Genomic DNA, 21,779 nt, shown 5'->3' with positions numbered 1-21,779 from the left:
AAAATAAAATCTTTTTTCCATTCTCTATGCTATGCCCTCAAAAGGTGTTTATAAACTAAAGATCACAACATTAGTGGTATAACTGACTTGTGTGGGGTTATTCTAACTTTAGGAGAGTTAATGAAGAACTGAGCAGAAATACCTTTCGTTGTTTTCCTGTCAACAATACTTTTGTCTTCCATTTAAGTCAGCCTTTGCTAACATAGCTTTTTCTTTCCACCGGTACAAAGATATATTTAAATCGTAAGTGTTGACAAACCAGGCATAATGTATCTTAATTAAATTGACAGTGCTATCACCATTTCTACTGTCAGTTGCTTCTCTGTTGTGAGACCTGAATAAAAATATGAAATATAAAAGCAATAGTCCTTCAATCAAACTCTTTTTGGGAAGCATATATCATCCTTATAGTTGAAACTAGTGTTCCAATCATTTGTGAAATAATTTCTCATGTCATGGGGAAAGAGTGCTAAAAATTGTTCCTGTTGAGATCAGTCTAAACTGGTATGATGTTAAAAAGGAAGTTGGTGAGGATAACTAGATGATTTAAAGAAGAAGCATCAAGAGATGGAAACTTTCTCTGCTAGAAAATCCAGAGGGAAGTTACTTTCATGAGCTACTGAAAAAAAATGGTGGAGACTTCAGTGGATGGTTACCTACACTCTCAGACATGAATTAAATTGGTGGGTTGAATCTCACTTTCACCTTAAAGAAAACTCAATTTTAGTTAAGGATGAGAATGCTGATAGAAATGGAGGGACACTGCTGTTTTGCAGTTCAGACTGTATATTCTGCAGAGAAAGAGAATATTCTCCAGAGCCTGTTTTTTTGCTGACGGACTTACTGTCAAAAGGCAATTTTTTTCAGTGATTCCTTCAACTAATATATTAGACATTTACAGGAAAAAGAGAGGTCTGGAAGAGGAAAAAAAATGCAGAGAAGTATTTTACATTCATTTCCATAATGAAGTTACGTGGGTAAATATGTATAGTTAAAAAGAACAGCTTAACACCAATATCCTCAATCACTTGTCCCAAAATGCCAAACAATTAGCATAATCCAGCATTTGTATATTTCAATTAAGGATTAAATTTCATAGTAATTTTGTAACCAGTGCTTAATAAAAGTTTTTTGTTTTTTTTTTTTTTTCCTAATTCTATACGTTTATTCAATTAATAAGAGCAAGATGTATTTTTTCCTGAGTCGGGAAATCATAAGGAGCTAAGTTTCCAAAAGTGCAGCATGGAATGCAACACTGTAAATGGATTTTTTTTTTCTGCAAAACGGAAAAATTGATTTTGAAGAGGTGAATTTTGTCCAAGGAGGACATGTATACATAAAAAAGGCTGACATACAGTACTCCATTGTCCATTAAAGTATCTTTCTGCAGGCACTAGGAAGAATTTATTTGCAATATGATCAGGCTGTATTTTTTCTGTTTCTAAGTATGTTCTTTCTCTACTCTCATCCTTTCTTTCAAGAACTCTTATACCAGTGAAATGCATTTCAGGGAAACTGGTGAACTTACAGTGCAGCCTGAATTTAAGGCAAAACTTGGGCAGATATTCAAAGTTTCATGTACACAATCTGGTAACTAAAACACTAAGACGTTTTCCTGTAGAGGATTAGGCAAATCTTGTGAGGTAGACAAGAACAAAGACATTGAGATCAATATTCAGACTCTGGGGATCAGCTGGTTTCAGAGGTGTTTATATGGAAGCAAGACAGACAATAGTGATGCAGGCAAACTAAATCCCAACAATTTTCTGTACAGATAAGTATCCTCCTAATTAAAACTATTTAGTGTAGCTGCAGGCACAGCCTATGCTGAACAATGTTATCCTGATGCTCTTTAGAAACAAAACAGTAGATTTTAATTTAAAGATATCTGTATAAATCTACTTCATATCTCCCTGACCTTTCTCCTCCTATTTCTGTCACCTAAAGGAATGTCCAATTATTTATGTTTCCCATGGGAACATTTCAAAGTAAGGCAAAAAAAAAAAGATTTCCAGTGGCCCAACCACTTTCCAAAGAGTCCTTTAATTGTAAAGTCTCACTGGGGAGTTTGTAATGTCCAGATGGTATTTTTTCTTCCATAGTAAATGAGAAATGGGTCCTGCCTCTTAAAAAACTGTTTTAAATTCAGTATGTTCAAGGTACTACTGTCAAACCTTACACATGTGATTGATTATCCAATTTGTTAATAATATTGTGTACATTGAAGGAGTGTTATTTGACTTGGTTTGACAGCTTCAGCAGACTCTCATTGACAGGTGTAGAATTAAGTGATGGGTTTAGTATTTCCACAGCATTTCACTGAACAGCAGATTAAATTAAAATCATAGTGGTAGCACTGGAGTTGAAAGACTAACTATTTAAGATTACAAAAACTGAAACTTTATGTACTTTTCAGATAAGATGCCTTAGAAGCACTGAATGAAATACAAAGGCACCGTTCACAAAAAAAATAAGTGAAATGTGACAATGTCAGAGTTCATGTAAAAGAAAAAAAAATCTAGAAAATTGCATCATGTGCTTTCCTTTCCATTTTTTCAAACTGTCAAAAGGCTTAAGTTAAATGTTTGTTCTCATTTACATCAAGTTTACTGATTAAATTACTAAGTAATTTAATTATTTTGGATTGAGCAATTCAAGGTTTAAAGCAGCAAAATGGAGATGTGAAAGAGACAGAACTTTCAGTGTCCAGAGTACAGCTTGTGAAGTTAAGTAATAATGATTGTTTTTCCAAGATGATGCTTTGCATGTGCAGTTTCAGTACAAATGAAGATACCAGATCCTGTGAATCTGCAAAACCATTCTTTTACTCCTGACCCACTGTGCAATAATTTCCACAGCAAGTGCATTTGATAAAGAGATTCTTCTATAACCAAGCACAGAACTGGATTCAATTCCAGTCTGTTCAGAGATGAGTGGAAAGAGCAGCTGTGCATCACACATTCATCTCTATCCTCTAAACCAGTGCTAGATTGACTACATTTTCCTTGATTTCTGGCAAATATTCCTAATACTTCTGCTTTGAAAGACTTTGTGTTCATTCACATTCTGCATAAACTGTAAAAAAAGATTTATTTTGTGTAAGGGAACAAAAAGTCATGGACCAAGGAAATTCCTAGAATATCAGTGGAAAGACCTTTTGATGTACAGAAGGATATTCAAGTGTCACCTCTCCAAATCATCTCAATGTAAATCCAGAATAAAGCTGTTGAAATCAAGAGATCATAATTTTTTGTCTAAAACATATGTCTGGAATTTTTATTGTATTTATTCTCATAAGTGAAAGGATTTTTGTTCCAGATGACTCACCAGAGTGTAGTATGTGGCAAAAGGGTCTGGTGGCTTGTCATGACACTGGTATTGAAGTTTCTTATATCATAGTGGACATATGGAAGAACTGCTGATTTCTTGTCTTGCAGGTATGAGGCAAGTATGAATAATCTAGCTGAAAATTTTCTGTACATATTTTCTAATTTACAAGAAGCAGCATTTGACACCAAGAGACCTTTTTCCCCCTAGGAAAAACTCATACTGGTTTCTTTTACCTACTTCTCTAATGTCTCAGTCAACTCAAGAGCTGACTTTCTGTGCCTGTCTCTTTTGAGTAATGTATTTTTTAGCATTTTTGTAACATTTTTCCCTGGATTATCTAGTCACAGTCCCTGACAGATGAGGGCCCTGCTTGCACTTTTATGTACCATATCTAGTAAATATTTAAAGAAAGTTTCGTTTCAAGTGGTTTATCACTGTGGGAAAAGCATATCAGAATTTAAAAATACAGGCACACCTTAGACTAAATTTAATTTTATTTAGTTTATTGAATTAAGCTACCAAAACAATTTAGTTCTGAGAATTGCTTCCAGCATCTCTTCCCAAACCACAAGATTCTGTGAAGTAATGAACACTGTTAAGGTCTCTCTCTCTGACTCTACCTTCCCACTCTTATCTTCTTGCTGAACTCCCCTTGCATGATTTTTGCCTTCTCCCAGCAAAACCACATTACCATTACTCATCCTTATACAATTACATGGCTGGAATTTTACTTTTCTGTGAATGCTCTACACAGCAAGACAGTTTTGGTTTTATAGCCTATAAAGAGTCATCCAGAATGTGAAATACACCTAAATACTGACACCTACACAAGGTCGGCCTTGAAACCAAATCATACTTGGTTTCAGATTTAAAGTATAACCATGATTAATATGTGTGTGTGTATATAAGTGAAAAGATTCATTTTGTAAGGAAACAAAGCTTTATTCAATACCTCTCAGGGTCCTCCATCTCTGCTAAAGAAATGGGAACACTTTGGCACAATACTGCTCTATAAACCACAATAATGAGCTCCAGTTTTGTTTCAACAACTTCACTGTCTCAGAAGATGCAGCTTCCATTTCCATCCCATACCCATTTGTACACCAAGAAAGGATAGATCTTCAGTATGAATTAGATTATTTGAGAAATGCTTCAGTTTTCTTCCTTCATATATTGATCCTAATTTCTGTGAAGTTGTTAGCTACTTTCAAATAGTTCAGAACAACCAGTTCATGTGAAAAATGCAGTCTGAAAGTTGGTAGTTTTTCATTTTGACTACTTGTTGTTCATAGTCTGCCAGGAAAACTCTCTGTACTTTCTGTCCCTTGATTTAGATGGCAAGAAAATAAACAGAGACATATCTAGTGGGTACTTTCTGGTACATAAATGCTTCTGGCAAAAGGCATTGATAATGTTGGTTGAAAAGAACTCACTATGATCAGCAGTGTGTACTCAGAGCCCACAAAGCCAATTGTGTTCTGGGCTTAATCACAAGGAACGTGACCAGCAGGTGAGGGAGCTGGTTCTCCCCCTCTATTTTGCTCTCATGAGATTCCATGTGGAGCACTGCATCCAGCTCTGTTATTCCCAAGATTAGAAGGATGTGGACCTGCTGGAGCACATCCAGAGGAGGGCCATGATCACAGGGCTGGAACACTTTTCTCATAAAGACAGGATGAGAGTTGGGGGCTGCTGAACCTGAAGAAGAGAAGACTCTGGGGAAACCTGAGCAGCCTTCCAGTACCTAAAGGTGCCTACACGAGGGAAAGGAGAGGGACTTTTAACAAAGGATATCCCTACATAACAGGACAAGAGGGAACGGCTTAAACTGAAAGAGGGGACATTCAAATTAAATATTAGGAAGAAATTTGCTGTGAGGATGGTGAGACATTGGAATTGGTTGCCCAGAGAAGTTGTGGATGATTCACCTCTGCAAGTGTACAAGACTGCTCTGAGCAGCCTGGTCTAATGGGTGCCACTAGTTGTAAACAGATGATCTTTAGGGTCCCTTCTAACCCAAACTTTTCTGTCATCATACAAAAAATCATAATTGTTGGGACTTACACTACTTGTCTGTCTGTGTGGTTATCAAAAACTTTGATAAAATATTAGCTGGCTACAGGATGGCAGCTGATTCAACCTTCCATCCTTATTCTTCAGAATAAAAGCTACAGAATCACATGTGCAGAGCTCAGAATGTCTGCTTCTTTTTTTGGATTTCTTTTTTTGGTATACAGGATTAGAGGAAAATAAAAAGAAAAAACAACCCTCCATGTTTACTGGTCATGCATGACAGATTCACTCTTATTTCCACCTCACATTTAAGGCTTATGCTCCAACTTTTAAATATGCTCCAATATGTTGTGAAGGATTTCATTTTATTGAGCAAAACTGATCCTTAAATGATTTCAGAACCAAAGCTGAAGACTTTAGAAATGAAAATTTGAAGGACAGTAATTAAACTCTCAGCATTAAAACTCTTATCCTACTATTGATAAGGCAGAATGTGACCTAATTTCCTTTCTTTATTGAGCTGCACCAGCATTGAAGTTGTTTCAACCTGTTAAACCTGTGCATACACATAGAACATGTATGGCTGATGCAGAAAAAGTTGAACTTTGGCTTGAAGAATGTTGAAAATTATAAGAATCTGTCCTGAAACTGAGATAAAAAAATCCCTGCACTCAATGGATAGTGCTTTTGCACTGAGGTTCATAATTAAAGATAAGCAAAAATTTACCCCAAAGAAACTGAAACCAAACCAGTCAAAATCAAGACCCTTGAAATCAACTCCAGTTTGGGTCAAACAGAGACTATTGAATATGATCATAAATACTTCTGACACAGTCAGAAGAGCACAGTCATGCTTCTTTTCAAATTATTGTTTGTAAATAATTGTACCAAGGTAGTTGGAAAGTGGTTTGTAAACAAGGCCAAATCTCAGACCAAAATAAATTTGTAGAAAATAATATGTAACCCAATTAATTTTATTAGCTGAAACCTTGCCTAATATCAGGACATATTGTGATTTTTTTTTCAAATTGGGGTTATACCACAGTATACAAATGCACAGCTGAATGATCCAGTAAAGCAAGATGTGAGTAGTTGTTCCTTGTATCACACAAGAGGCTATTAAAAGAGCAACACTAAAGCCAGTAACTCCTAACCTGAAGTTTTTTATTTTTAGAAATATTTAAAAAAATGAGAGACATCAGTAAATTGCAATTTGCTCTGCAACAAACAATGTTTTGTCTCTGATTGTCTCTTTCTGTACTGCCACCTCTCTTGCTCCTTTTTTTTCTGATTAGAAAGCGAGTGAATACATAGGCTGGTGTGGAGATAACTTTGGAAGCAAGTCCACTGACTGATTGCTATGATCACAGTTGGCTGAATTCCAAAGAAGAAATCTCTTTATCAAGGAGCTGCCAGTTATATTACAACAGAAGGGTGGGAAGCAGACTGTCAAGTAAAAGTTCACATAGCAGCACTGGCTGTCTTTCTGGTGTTTACTCTTAAGAAAATCTCTCTTTTAGTTCAAGTGCAAGTAAGATGTTAGGTTAGCTGAATCATATTTAAGTTTCTGATGAAAAAGATCAAACTGATTTCAAGCATGGAATTACAAGGATCAGCCATCACATCCCCAGTGAATATTTGTTTAAGGCCTAGCATGCTAAGCACTTAATATTCAGAAGAGTTTCAATTGTTATTATTGTACAAAAGTGGTTAGAGAAACACAGGCAGAAGAGCAAGGGGTAGACACAGGCTGTTTTGTACAGCATTACAGGGAATTTTAAACTGAAAATATGAAACTTCAGCACATCTTTCAATATATCTATCAAGGGGAAGAAATAAAACTTCTTTGTAATAATCTGTAAACTTGTGAGAATAAACAAAGTCTTTCATATGCAACACCCATAAGAAGGATGAAAAACACTCAATTTTCAGATGAGTTTTGGGTGGGGAGCTAGGTCTCATGATATTTCTGCACGACTGTCTCAGTAAGTTCATTCATACTGAATAATCAGAGAAACAAGCCCATACAAGCCCAAGATGCTATGCTGATAACTCAGAAACAGGAAATAGGAATACTGCTAACACAGACGTTTTCAAATACCATTTGCTATAAGTCATGGGTCAGTCTCTGCCATTTGGGAGAAAAAAAAAAGCAAATTAGGTGCAAATAATTTTGTTCCACAGTGAGAGTACATGCCCAGCAAGTACTGCCCTTCCTCCTCCCTCCATCTTCCATTGTAAAACAGTACCTCCCGTTTTGTTTCTTTGAGTTGTCCTTTTCCCTTGACTTTCCTCTCTATTATGTTCCCAGATTTCAGTCCTGCACTCCCTGAATATTTCAGCCTCCTGGACTTCCTTCAGAAACATTCTCTTGTGCATAATTTTCCCTCCTCTAGAAAACCTCCTGAATACCTGGTACATAGGTGAGAGCAAAAATGTTCAGTGCTGCGGAATTGTTCATCATTAAACCAACACATAAATCATATGGGTATGCATTATTTTTCTAGAATTGCTAGGGAAAAGGAAGTCTTGGAAAACAGAAACAGTTAAAAAACAGGAAAGGGAAGTAGAATAACCAGAATAGAGAAAGTGTGATCTCATGCTCTTGCCTTTCCCAATTATGAAGAACATTGCTACTGATATTATTAAGGTCAGAGAAGGGAAAAAGAATTTATTAAGATGACTATCTCTTGAGTTTGTTGCAAATGAAACTTAATTTAGGAACTATGAATGAGGAAAAATAATTTTTTGGATAATTCATTGGGTTTTTTTTAAATTATATAAATATATTGCTCTGTGTGTGAAAGTGGAAGTGATGTAGAATGAAAAAAATCAGGCAAATAGAGAAACCATAAAATAATTAGATTTAAATTGCAGATCAGTGAAATAAGTACACGATCTAGGATCTTTAAACATTGAGTAATATCACAATACCACTGAAAAATTCAGTCACAGCAATGGACCAACATTATTATTACTGTAGTTTTGTAACCCCTTCTTGTGAGAAAGCTTAAAGTAAAAAAAGAAAAGAAAGTAATTATAAATTTATAAAATAGCTGTGTTCATGCCTGTTTCAGAGTCTTAAAATAATTGTAAGCAGGCATTTATAGAAAAGCTTAAGCCTTGTGGGTTTTGGAAAATTGGAAGAGAAGCATGTCAGTACTACTGCCTAAAATTAAATGGTATAGATTCTCAGTGTCTTCCACAGGTATCCATATGTGCTGTCAAATCCCAAATCCCTCATGTCTCTCTGCACTACCCTGAAATTCTCACCCAGTAAAGAGCCTTTGCAGAACTCTGACGTGTGCCTCTTGCCTCCAGGCTAAACTCACACATAAAAGATTTGAATTGTTTTAAAGGGCATTCTCTGCAAAAGCAGAAGATCTGCTACTGCCTGCCTAAGTCAGAAAGCCCAAGTGGTTTTAAGTACAAGAAATTACTGCCTGGGTCCAAACAATGAGTTTAAATGACTGTCAAGTGTTTTCAGTCCTCTCCTGATTTCCATGAAAACATTTCCTGAATACCTGGCCTGAATATGAATGAGAACTACAAGATTATGTCCTGGTTGGTAGTTTTATTGGTGTCATAATAACAGTGTAAAATGAGTCTAGTATCTCCTCTTTTTTGTATTTTTCCTCTGCTGAAGGAAAATAATTTTCTTTCTCTTCAGAAGCTGGGTAGGAACAGTGTTTGCCCTTTCCACTTGTGCTACCTGATAACCAGGATGAGGAACAAGAGCGATGGAATTTGTTACAGAGGATGCTCCGTGGCTACATTCTATTTTGTGCCTTACAACCTATTGTCCATTAGAAAAATCAACAGCAACACCCCCAAAAATTGACTGTAAATTGAAAAAAACTTGCATATTTTGGAAGTGGACTGAGTATTATCCTAACAAGGAGTATTATCCTGCAAGGACTAGGCTTTTATTTAAATTATCTCACTTCTGCAGAATGGGATCCCTCAAACCAGTGCATGAAAGCAGAATTTCCTATAGGTCTGCAAAATGACCATGCAGGAAAGAAAATACTAATATTAAATTTAATTAATTAATATTATTAAACTTAATTAATTTTATTATTAAATTTAAAGTAATGAAATGTACTTTTTGTATATTAGAAACATTTCCAAGTTCTTCCAAGAATCTGAGCCCAGCAAAATTAGTTTCTTGTAGAAGTAATGTTAGAAAGTTACTGTGATTAAGATATTACTGTGATTAAGATATTATTTGGAAAATGCATGGCTTTTCAGTATTTTCTACTATCAAATACTTTCTAGAAAGAGGACCTTGGTGAGGAAAGTCATAGTTTATACAGACTTCTAGTACTTTTACTAAGAATGTAAAAAAAAGTATTAGGCAGTACTAATTTTACTTGTGTCTCCTTTCTTTCATGGCACTTTCATCACTAAATAAACACATGCACATAATAAATTTTTCACTTATGTTTCCCTCTGGACATTCCACCTAAAATTATATTGCTTATAGCAAAAAATCAATCAAAAAAAAAAAAAAGAAAAAGGGGATAAAAGATTGAAAAATATCAGAGAATATATTGAATATCAGCTGATAAGCAGATGTATATAACACATGCATTTTTGAAGACCATCTCACTGAAGCACTATTGCCTGCTTATCCAGAAATAATCCCATTCTCTGCAGCTGGCAGTAAATCAATCTCTTTTCACAAGACTCAGAAAAAAAATTCAGTTGTTTCTCTCTTTCCGTCTCTTCTGAATTCAACATTATTATGTCTAACAGAGAAGACAAATATTTTTACATATTTGACAAAATTATTAGTTGCTATAAAGGAATTTTCTGCTTCTGCATGTGTTGAAATTATATTGATCACTTGGTATAATGGAAGTTACATACAATTAAAGTTAGAAATCAAAAATAGTAATTCAAAGAATTTATTGTGCAACATAGTTCCAAAATGGCCTCTATTCACCATATAATACTATTACAGGCCTTAGATGATGCTGCATTGGTTGTGTCTTAAAATGTAAGATTTTAATTTTAAGGCTCAGACAAATGACCAGTTGCAAATCTGCATGCAGCATTAGCTGACATTTATCAAGTGCTAAACTCTTACAGGCAGATAACTATGATAAATCAGCTGCTAAGAAATAGCTGGTGGTTAATAATTGAATAAACAATCTAATTATGTAGAGAGAGAATGCTAACTGTTTTGTTAGGTGATAATTATGCTTCATTACTATTAGGAAATTTCCAACTTTGGAGAGCTGATGTGGATTATTAAAAGTATATATAGGTTTTAAAATATATTGTATTCTTTGCACAAAGCAGGATGAACTTAATATGAGATGGCATTTAGTTGTTCTTTTTGCAGTGTCTATTTTGAAGTATCCATTGCTTTATTATCAAGACTCTTATCCTGCCTTGTCTTTTTAAGTCTGAACCTTTCAAACTTTCTTGCATGAAGTTAATTTGATGCATTTTCAGTGGTGGATTTTTTACCTAAACTCTTGACTCTGATACTCTTTCAGGCACTCTGAACATTTGCATGACTTCTTTTTTGTACTAAACTTACATGAATGCTATATAACATGGAAAGAAAGTCCAGACACCTTTTGGTCTTGCATATGTTCAATATGAGCACAAACCCCCAAAAGTGTGGAAATAACATTTCTGGAGAGTATTCCTGTGCCCTTACAGATTGTCATTCAGCATTCTGCACTAACAAACATCTCAGCCTTCCCTAAGGATTCTATCTTAATCTCTAAAAGGCTAAAGAAGACAACACAAATATCAAATTCAACTTTGTAATTTAGCCCAAAATCATAATATTGCATTCAGATACTCTTATCTGAATAGATGTAAATGTGATGAATTTTTGCTCATGAATGCTGCCATTAGAGACTTTCATTAAAGGTGTAACTATGGCTTCAGCACCAAATTACACCTCTGCCTTTCACATGGAGTAAAGGTGAGTGGGTTTTATTTCTTTGCATAGAAAGAATGTTAAATTGAATTGTCTTTACCAAGGGACAACAGAAGGAGTTCTCTCCCTGCATTTGAGACACAAACTGCAACAGCAAGAGCTGGGGTCTGCATTTCTCGGGCTGCTTTCTGAGGGTGGAGAAAAAAAGCAACATTTTTTCAACCAATTTTCTTTTGTGGATCTAGTATGGGATGATTGCAGCCCTGTGCATACAAGCAGAGCTCAAAAACCTGTGGCAGCCTTGAGGTCTTAGGTTGTCACACTTCATGTTCCCTTCCCCTGCCAAAACAATTAGCAATGGAAAAGCACCAAAAAGTTGTAGGCTTAGGCACAGCAAAATGAAAAAGCCTAATTAGGTCCTGCAGGCAGCATAATAAAAATGTGGAAACAAATCTCTGTTGCTGAAGGTAGGTGAGGCTGGTGTGCAGGATCAAGCCATCTGTAGGCAGACAAAAATAATTCAGATTGGTGTTTTGACCATGTCTGGCTGAAAGAGCCATTAAGGGCACCCATGTGTTTGTTTAATTGTGGTTAAGTCAGCATTTCTTATGCAAACATTACTGTATTTTAAAAGCCTGGTGGTTGCAGCTGCCTGGCTAAAACTTTAGATACAGATCCTAGCACAGGAACTCATTAAACTCTCAGTAAAAGAGAACTCTTCAGTTTTTGTAGGATTAGGAGGAGCATCTATCTTTAATGCTATACCAAGGAAGTAGAAATTGGCTTGGGCCCCTCCTTGGAACATGGTGGTCTAACCAACCCTCTAATGCCCTCCTTGGGGGTGGAGGAAATACAGAAGTAAAAGGCAAAAATAGCACACAGGGAATAATTTTGAGAGGTTTTCTCTATCTTCCTTATAATGAATTTGCATAAAAGAATTCAAGTACATTTCAGGCAAACTTCCGAAAGGTTCTGGAAAAAAGCTACGTCTATCTGTGCAGATTAGAATTCCAAAGAAGAATTAAGTTTAGGTAAAAAGTCATATACAATAACTATGTGGACATAATGTGCATTTGCATAGTGGCCACCAATCTGCTCATGGGGAAACCAACCCAAAGTCAAAACACAATACTTCTTCCTAGGCAAAGCAGCTAAAATTGCCAGCTTGGCTCTTAAGATCACGATAAGAAATAGGATTTACTATTTTGTGGCAAACAATATAACCACTAACATTGTATTTTTGTTTCCTGGATTTCTGTACTTAGAATTTTGCCCCTCAGCCACAATGGCATGCAAATTCTTTCTTTAATCTTAAAGTTGATTTCAGATAATCACTTCATTATGAGAATGCAGGCCCTAAAAAGCCAACTCAATAGGATAGGTTATAAATTGCAGTAATGAAAGTTATTAACAGAAGGAACTGAATTTGATAATAAATTTGGATGTTTCAAAGCATGCGAAACAAGAGCAGTGCACCCTCCACACCCCCTCCAAATATTTTCCAATAATTTTGATTTGGTAGAAAGTAGAAACAGCAAGCAATTAATCCAAAATGTACTCAAAAAAACCAACATTACTTAATGCTACAGAAACCAAGACATATCTCAGTCTGTTTATGCTAATTTGTTGAGTTTTTTTATCATAATTTACACACTCTTGCTTGTTAACTTTATTTCACACTTCAGAATTTGAAGTTGACTTCTAGTTCTGCAGTTAGTACAATAATTTGGAATTTACTGTTAATTACATGGTAGAACTAACCCTTAAACTGATATTTTGCATGGGATCCTTTGCCTGCAGTTTATATCCTTGATAGTACAAAGTATGGTGTGAACAAAGGAAAATGAGAGTAGAGACACATTAAAAAAGATACAGTTCTAAAGGAAAACGGGGAGGGAGAATGTTGGATAGTTTGGACAATAGGACACTTTGGAAAGTTTTAAAGAAAGGTGCTGAAAGGAAAACTGCATAAAAAGTGAAATTCAGATTCAGAAGTAGAATACAGATAATTACTGCTAATACATGTATTAGTCTACACTTTATAAAAGAATAATACTTTTTTAGAATATGACACATTTAGAAATTTTTTATATAGCACAATGAGTTATCATTTTAATATAGACAACATAAAATTGTTTAAGTGACTGTGACACTGTGAAGGCTATGGCTGAAATATTAAATTCAGGGCAGTGATTTATAACTAGGCTAAAATGTGATTTTTTTCTATTTCATAAATTTGATTTATTTCTGTTATTGAAGTATCACAATTTTTTTAAAAGGACATTATCAATTATTTTTTCATGGTTTAGACAAGTAGCATAGATGATATTTAGAATAGTTTCTGTATAAAATCAGTGAAAATAAATTAATAAACCAGCTACCTTTTAATGGAACATTTAACTCATACATATATTTTAGTCTATGTTTTGTTTAGTCAATAAACAAAAAAGATTCTTTTTGAGAAGGAAAAATATCCATGACTACAGACTTTATTGAATAAAATCTGCATTTTATAAGCTTATGTATGGTAAATAACCATAATATTGAAATAGCATGTTTATGCTCAACATAATCTCATAAATTATACTGTATGGTTGTTAAACACAAAATGGTGCAAGAAAATAGATATTCTTACTTACCCAACGGACAGGAAAGGCTCCTTTGATTCAAGTCTGTCAAGTAAATAACAAAAGTTTTAAATATAGGTATTTATTGTGTTTACAAACAATTACAGAATAAATTTGAAACAGCTGTTCTCAGTGTCAAGTTTATTTAATGACACAATTTAACATGATTAGAAGGGCCTGATTAATTTTAACTCTGAAAAAATCCCATTTACCTAATGGAACTTTGATCTAGAAATCAAATATCTACAAAGGGCACATCTAGGCTCCATGAATTTCAGAGATTCAGAAAATAAATGCCCAGGTCATTAATATCTGTTTGTCACCTTTAATAAAAGTGTTTGTAATGAGGCAAAGTGTATCATGTGTGGAACTGAACATTTAATTTGTGAATCTGAACTCAATTTAGCCCCACAATAAAATATTTGAAAAATAATTAATTCCAAACAATTACCATTAGTTGTAAACAAAGGTACTTTAAATAATAAATGCTGTAAGAAAGTTTCATGAAAATCCACTTTGTAAAATAACTGAGTACTGTTGCATTCATTTAGCAAAGTTTTTGTGCAAAAAACTCACAAACCAATAGACCAGTTTAGTTTTTATTATCATCTAAAATCCAAAACTTACTGACAGCACAGTCCCTTTTCTGTTGTCCTAATGACTATAACTCAGCATTGCATTTCTCTCTGGGGTTGAAATCCACATGGAACTAGAGGAATAGAAGAGGATCCACTGATGGCTGGAAGCACAGTAGAAGCCCAAAGCTGCATGTTCCTGTGGTCAGGGCAGTCCCAAGAAAATCTGAGCTTGGCGTTCTCTGTGCCTTGGCAGTGCTGCCAGAGAGCAATAAAATGGCAGGACCCTTCATGGGGGCTTTCTCCCTTCTTCTGAAGATTCTGTGCAATAGTGTCATGATCTTGTTTTCTCATTTTCTGCTTAATGAAATGAGTCAGTCAGGGGAATCACTGAGTATTTGGCTAGAGAGATTAACTATAAGCAAGATGACCAAAGAATGAAAACCTTAGAACATACTTCACAAGAGAGACCTAGCACTATTCTGGTGGAGGACATTCTGGTGGATTTTACTTGAAAGCAAAGAGTGTGTGTTAGAATGCCCTGTGGGCAAAATACTGCAATTAAAATTTTATTTGAAGTCCATTCTCAAGCTGGAATTCAATTTGATTTAAATAGTGCTGCCCTAGGTTTGACCTCTCTCTATATTCGACTAAATGGTTTTAGATAATTTGCTGCATTACTTTTAATTAGTTCAAGTGTTCCTCATAGTAAAAGAATACAATTATCTGTTGGCCTTTTATTTGGTAATCCAGTATATGGCAGACTAATATAAAGGTTTAAAACTGCAACACAATATGAAATAACATCCTATTAACATCACCAGTCTTTACTGGTGACATTTGTTAGTACAAAATGCTTTTTACATTTCTTTTCAATGTAATGTACACTGAATTTTCCAGAGTTTTAAATATGATACTGCAAAAAGACTAATCCTGGTAAGTTTAGAGAAGGACTGTCAAATACCTCCAGGAAAAGTCTTAAAGCAGAAACTGTCTTCTTTGCAAAAATATATTTCTGTGCCCAAGAAAAGCTAAGCTAGACAGTAAACAAAGGGAATAATGTTTTAATCATGTAGGAATGGTAGTGAAGCAGAAGAGATTGAGATTTTTTCTTTCTTTCCTGAAATGGTTCTCCCACCAGAAGAGATCAGTTTGTCAATATGCCAAGGCAATATGTCAGTTTGAACAGGAGGGAGGGAGGCTAATCAGTAGCATGACTAGGACATGGCAGACTGAGGTGGTGCTTAGTTTTGATTCACAGCTAAAGTTTTCTGAGCTAAGATTTTCCTTATCTATATATAATAGATAAGTTTTGCAGGAGAAAAAAGAATTTTTGCACTATGTAAGTTGCTCAATTAAAACCAGTCACTGTAAACTGAACAGGCATAGGTAATTGATTACTACCCACTGATATGCTACAGGACTGTCGCACTGTGTTTAAAATAAGAACTACAAATTTCCCATTTAGTGCTATTCCCCTTGCAATCTGTCTTAGAGAGATATTTTACAAGGTCTGAGTAACCCAATTGTGCATTTTATTATTTTATTTGCTGCTAAGTTTTCTTTTATAAATGGCAATTATCCTAATTCTATCTTTGACATGGATTGAACATCCAGATGGACAAATTTTCAGTTTGCAGACAAACATACAGGGAAATGTGACTAGACTAAGAGTATGTGAATTCTTCTTTGACTTGTAAACAATCATGGAATGACAGTAAGATCCTATAGTAAATTCTATTTTTCTTGCATAATTGTCCTATTGAGATTACAGGCAAGACTTTTTTTGCATTTGAGGCCTGACCTGAGATACATAAATTCATATAATTACTTGTTAAAGAATCCTCTCCTCTCCTTCCCAAAACTGTGTACAGGACAAAGTGAATAGCATTTGTAACAATTTCAATGCAATACACAAGCAAATGGATTTTAGTCAAGGATTCTCCAAGGTGATTAATTATGAATCAATATATTCTTCCTCGTGGTGAACACATAATTTAATCTTTAAGCACTTAGTAGGAAAAACACATGGAATTTAATGAATTTGTTAGGATTCAAATTCTGACTTGTTGGAATAACAAAACTATCTGCCCTGAATCAGAGAAAGGGGTCAGGAACAAACTATTTTTCAGATGAGTCATCATCTTAGATTACAACCTTCACATCAGAATTCCTGAGAAGGATTAGCTGACTGTATTGCTGACATCACACAATTTCTGTTTCACTATAAAATTCATGAATAGTGACTGCAGTTTTCAAGGAGATTGGAAACATTTTTATTCAAGCCAGATAGGAAAGTGAGGACAACTGAAAAGTATTTTGGACTTCACTATAGTGCCAATGTATATTTAGACTGACTGGTGTGGCTGACTTATTTACCTGTCAAGTATGCTCTTTTTTTGCACTGTGCAGCTTTAGGAACCAAAGAATTAGCAAAACCAGAGATTTAACAGAAATATGAGTAGTGAAAGAATATTCAGATTTAAGGCTCAACCTGTTTATCAATGCACTAAATTTTAAAATGACAAAAACAACTCAAGGGACTTTACAAAAGAAACTTACATTTCCATTCACAGTAATCAAACATGGATTCATTTATCTCTGAATGTTGAGTTTGTGGTTTGAAGTGATCAAAACCCATCTTTCTTCAGAACTTTTTAATCAGTGTTATATGTTGTCATCTAATTTCTTTTTAAAGCATGTGCATTATAACTTTTTTTACCTCCCAATATTTCTATTCAATGCAAGCAAGCCTAATACAAGCACGTCTTAATTTACAGAAGAAATGTAATTTCATATAATTTCTACTATCTATTGAGTCTGAAAGAGCAATTGCTGGTGTACACTAGGTAATCCTTTCTTTCTGATTTTTGTGTCTTAATTTCAATCCAAGATCATTTTCCTGGACATTATCAGTAATCACTGTCAAATAGAATAGGTTAAAAAGCTCATTTTATTTTCTGAATCTTCCATAAACATCTTTATAAATTTTGATAAGTTTTATCAAGAAGCTCTGTCATATTCTGGAAAAAAATAAATGGTAGAATGACTGTATAGAAGATCTAATCTATCAGAAGTGTTTCAGAAACAGAGGGAATGGAAGAATAATTTAAGGCTTATGTCAACATTTACAGTTGTCCCTAAAAAATGTAATAACTTCCGCTCCCCATCTGGTGTTTGACATTGCAATTGATAACTCTGATTAGAAAAGCAAAAACAACCAACTGTTGTTTTCATGAATATTGTCATAATAATGTCAAATACTGTGTATTAGTTTTCACAGTGCCTCGGGAAGTTGTGTTCCATGGACCTAAGTGCTTCTGTTATTTATTGAAACATCAAGATTCTAGCACAAAATAAAATACATCACTCAAGCCATGGGTGGAAACTAACATACTGTGAGTTCAGTGTCATTTCTCACTTAGTCCTTTGATGGAATAACTGACTTGGTGGATAAATTATAAGACAGATGATAGGTAAGACTTAGTCTCATTTTTAAAGCTTTTGATATTGCCTGAAATGACAGTCTTATAATCAAGCTGATAAAATAAAATCTAAACCCAGCATGACCATGAACAAAGAATTATGCCAATGGGAAAGAGAGACACATTAAATAATAGGAATACTCAGTGTTATGTTTTATTTAAGTTAAATGACATATTTTAACCAAAATGTTATTGCATGTAAGATAGGCACCAGAAAGCAGTTTCTTAATCATCCAGTGAACAAAGTTAAAATTGGATTTTTTTAAAAAATAAATTGAAGAACTGAGTTCACTGTAATGACATTTGGAAAAGAAAAGCAGAGTGATAATTTGAGGAAAAAGAACTATTTTATACATGTATGAAATGAAGTAGGACTGGCTGGGTATTGCCAAAAACTTTTCAAGAAAGGAAGAACTGAGTACCAGGAGACTGCTAGTTATGGGGACATATTAAAACATCTTTCCTCAGAGCTGATTGAGAAGTGTCCTTTAATCAGCACATGCTTCCTCTCTTTTAGTCTCAGATCATAGTTAATCAAAGTTCATGACTGAAATATTCAAGCATACTAAAACTAAATTTGACTAATTACTGAAGAATTTATTCAGTAAGAAAGCTACTGCACTAGTAAGGACTCTAGGGATAAACAGATTATCAAACAAGATTATGCCTTTGGCTACCAGAGTCTCTCTATGCAGATCTATACATAATCCTTAATAGATGTATAATACATATTGAGTCCCTTATGGAAGTATCACAACACATTACACATTCTGACTGATTAAAAAAGATACATTTTTTCTAATTTTGTGACCTTTTTTTACTAGTTTAATTATTTAAGATTGAGAACAACTTAAATCACTTCTTGAAGCATCAGCTTTACCCCAAGTCCATGAGGAAAAAGTTGTACCCAGAAGAGGAAAACTTCCCTAGACATCTGTCAGTGATATTGATCTTACACAACTTAGTTTCTTGTGCTAGAGAAAACTGAAATTATTGTTGGTCCTCATGAGACAGCTTGATTTTCTGTCTAGGAATGCTTCTGCTCACCTTTGAGTTTGGTTTAATGCATTCATGCACTTACTCTGCAATTAATATGCTGCAAGATGGAGATGCCTTTAGTCTTTTCACTGTTTTGAAGTGAAAGAAATGGAATTTTGGCCCAGCACATATATATACTATATATATATAGGTATTATTTTTAAGCATTTCACATGCCTGGACAACAGAAAATATGTGCAAGGTTTTTTTTTTTTTCAATAATTAAATTAAATTAATTTTTATTCTATTTTAAAAAAATCCTGCAAAAAACACTGGCTACTGGTACAGTGCATTTTATGTAGCCAGCTCAAGTTAGCACCTAAACCCAGGGCAGGGTAGTGCCATAACACTATCTGCAGGAAAATATTTTGAGGGAGCACTTAGCTCAGGATGCTGTCAAAAGTACCTGCTATCAGCCTGCACTGATGTGCAGCATATGTACCAGATATATCAGATGTACATAGCACATGACCAAATTTAGCTAGTTTCCTACCAAAATCTGTATTTTACATCATTATTAAACATTAAATTCTTGTCATAAGTACAGGTTTCAGGAGCCTCTAGGATATTTTTACCCCATGGGTAGTAAGGATAGATAACCTTTTCTCCATTAGTAGAATGTAATTAATAATATTTGGAGTTATCTTTGAAGTTTGGCAGTTGAAAAACTGAATAAAAGGGAGGAAGTGCTTTAAAGACACTGCCTCTTCCCTTTACTAACTTTCACAGCAGCAAGAAGCTAGGAAGAGACTTAAAACAGCATGTGCAAAAGTTGATTTTGATATACCAATACAAATATACACTGTCATATTGGATACTGAATGTGTTACTTTTATGACATGGGCTGGAAGGGTTTTGGGGATGTGGTAGGAAATGGTGGCATAGAAAACTCAGGGAAACTAAAGGAGAAAAGCAAATAATTTCCAATAATACTCATAAATGAGTGGCCTAAATTTTAGGCAGCAAGAGGGAAACCTGAAACCTCCAAGTCATCCAAAAGTTGTATCCTATCTGATTTTACAGGTTAGATTTTGCTGCATCTTCCTTTATGGATCCAAAACTTGCAAAGATATCATAAACAGTTGACTAAATCCTGGCAGTATGTCTGAGGAAAAGCTAAATTGAGGCTTGGAGTGAAATTGATTGGACTCTACATTTGGAAACCTTCTTAGATAATAATGGATTCCAGTGTCCTCCCATGCCACCCAAGAGAAGTCTTCTGCTGCCAAACAGAGTGATAAGCTAAACTGTGTTTAACACATGCATCACGTCCATGTGATGCTTCCAGTCATGAAGCAATTCACACTCAGATTCACAGTGAGATTCTTCCAAACTCAAAACGTGCTCAATTTGGTACCTTTGTTCAAGAAAGCAAAGAAAACAAAACCTGAAGAATGAAGATAACTACATTCCACTGTCAATTTTTATCTGTTTTTTTTCCTGTGATTTTTGCTAGTTGCGGAATTTTGCAAAAAAATATGCTCAAAAAAAAAAAAAAGATTTAATTTTAAGAAAAATACAGTGATCTAAGTAGTGTGCCTTAGAGATCTCTTCCTCACAGGTTTAATCATTCTTTGCATGAAGCTGATTTCACCTGACCCTCTTCTGCTCTAAAGCAGAGTAAAAACACTCAGGTCAATATATACTGATCTAAAAACATCTAGAATGGGTTCTTCAGGGTGGGTTGAACAAAACAGTGTTGACTGATCTAATGCACACAATCAATACTACTTTGCTGTGTGGCTATTTGCAGTCACAAAGAGATGAAGGTTAATGCAGGCATTGCCTTTGAGCATCCCAAGGGCAGAGGCTTAATATCCTTTTTTCCTCAATGACACCACTAATGCTTTAAAGCAGTTACAGCAGTGTCACTTCTCTGACAATGTAAGGTTCGTGTTTGTCATGCTGTTTCCTAGAATAATCTTACTCATGCAAAGCTGAAAAATGCAACATGCATTTTTATGCCAATAGGTATTAGAAAATGCCCATTTCTTAGAACTCAAATCACATATGAATATGGATACATTTTTACTTTTCAGTAAAACAGCCAATGCTTTTGCCAGAAGCTTTGGGAATACTGGCATGCAATATCAAAAAGGCATGCAATTTGTAGCCTATTCTTAAAAAAATAAAATTACATCTGACATTGTGCATCAACAGCACTAAGTATCAATTCAGACAGGGTAGTTAACATATTTTCAGACAGTATGCTCCAAGACTAACACAATTAATCAAGAAATAAGTCTGCCTGGTAATTTTATTTGTATAATTCACTGCAATATGTTGCTACTGTCCCTCTGTGTTGCACACAGCATTCCATGCTATTTCTAATCTTACTTAACAATCTATTTTCTTTCAAATTAAGTATACTTTAAATTTCTTCTTCTAATATCATTTATAAGACTTTAAAATATGTTACAGACTCTAATTGATTAACCTTGCTTATTTATTCACAGAGTACTAAATTTATAACCCAGCATCATATTTCTGTTGCTCTCTGTAAGCCACTTAAATGGTGCCCTTGCAGTGCACCAGCAGCTCCCAGACCAAATTACAGCCTTCTATATAATTAGAGGTGTTACATTATGTGAGAACCAATGACTAATTGCAAGTCCACTAAGTGGTTCTCTGAAGCACAGCATTCTGCATCTCTGATTACTGCAGCAATTAAGGGCTTACTAAATTCCTGAAAATGAAGAATTCCTCTGTTCATTTGCAATGCCAGGACAGGCCCTTCTCTATTTTCTGTCACAAACCCTATATCCTTACTTTTAAAACTTAATAGGACAGTTCCTGAACAGCAGTGTCT

General features: G+C 34.7%; 1 protein-coding gene across 9 annotated transcripts in view; it reads right to left on the bottom strand.

Annotated features, from left to right (window-relative positions):
- The window catches only part of RALYL (RALY RNA binding protein like), a 365,270-nt gene that overhangs the window by 40,561 nt on the left and 302,930 nt on the right, over positions 1–21,779 (bottom strand). For all 9 annotated transcript variants that reach the window (XM_079300393.1, XM_079300391.1, XM_079300397.1 and 6 more), the window contains one exon: positions 13,885–13,917. In XM_079300393.1, the coding sequence (XP_079156519.1) occupies positions 13,885–13,917 (33 nt within the window). The remainder of the gene's footprint in view (positions 1–13,884; positions 13,918–21,779) is intronic.

Source organism: Erithacus rubecula (genome assembly GCF_903797595.1).
Source record: "Erithacus rubecula genome assembly, chromosome: 3".
In the NCBI taxonomy this organism is placed as follows: Eukaryota; Metazoa; Chordata; class Aves; order Passeriformes; family Muscicapidae; genus Erithacus; species Erithacus rubecula.
The sequence above is the reverse complement of the archived record's forward strand: the minus strand, read 5'-3'. Positions and strand labels throughout refer to the sequence as shown.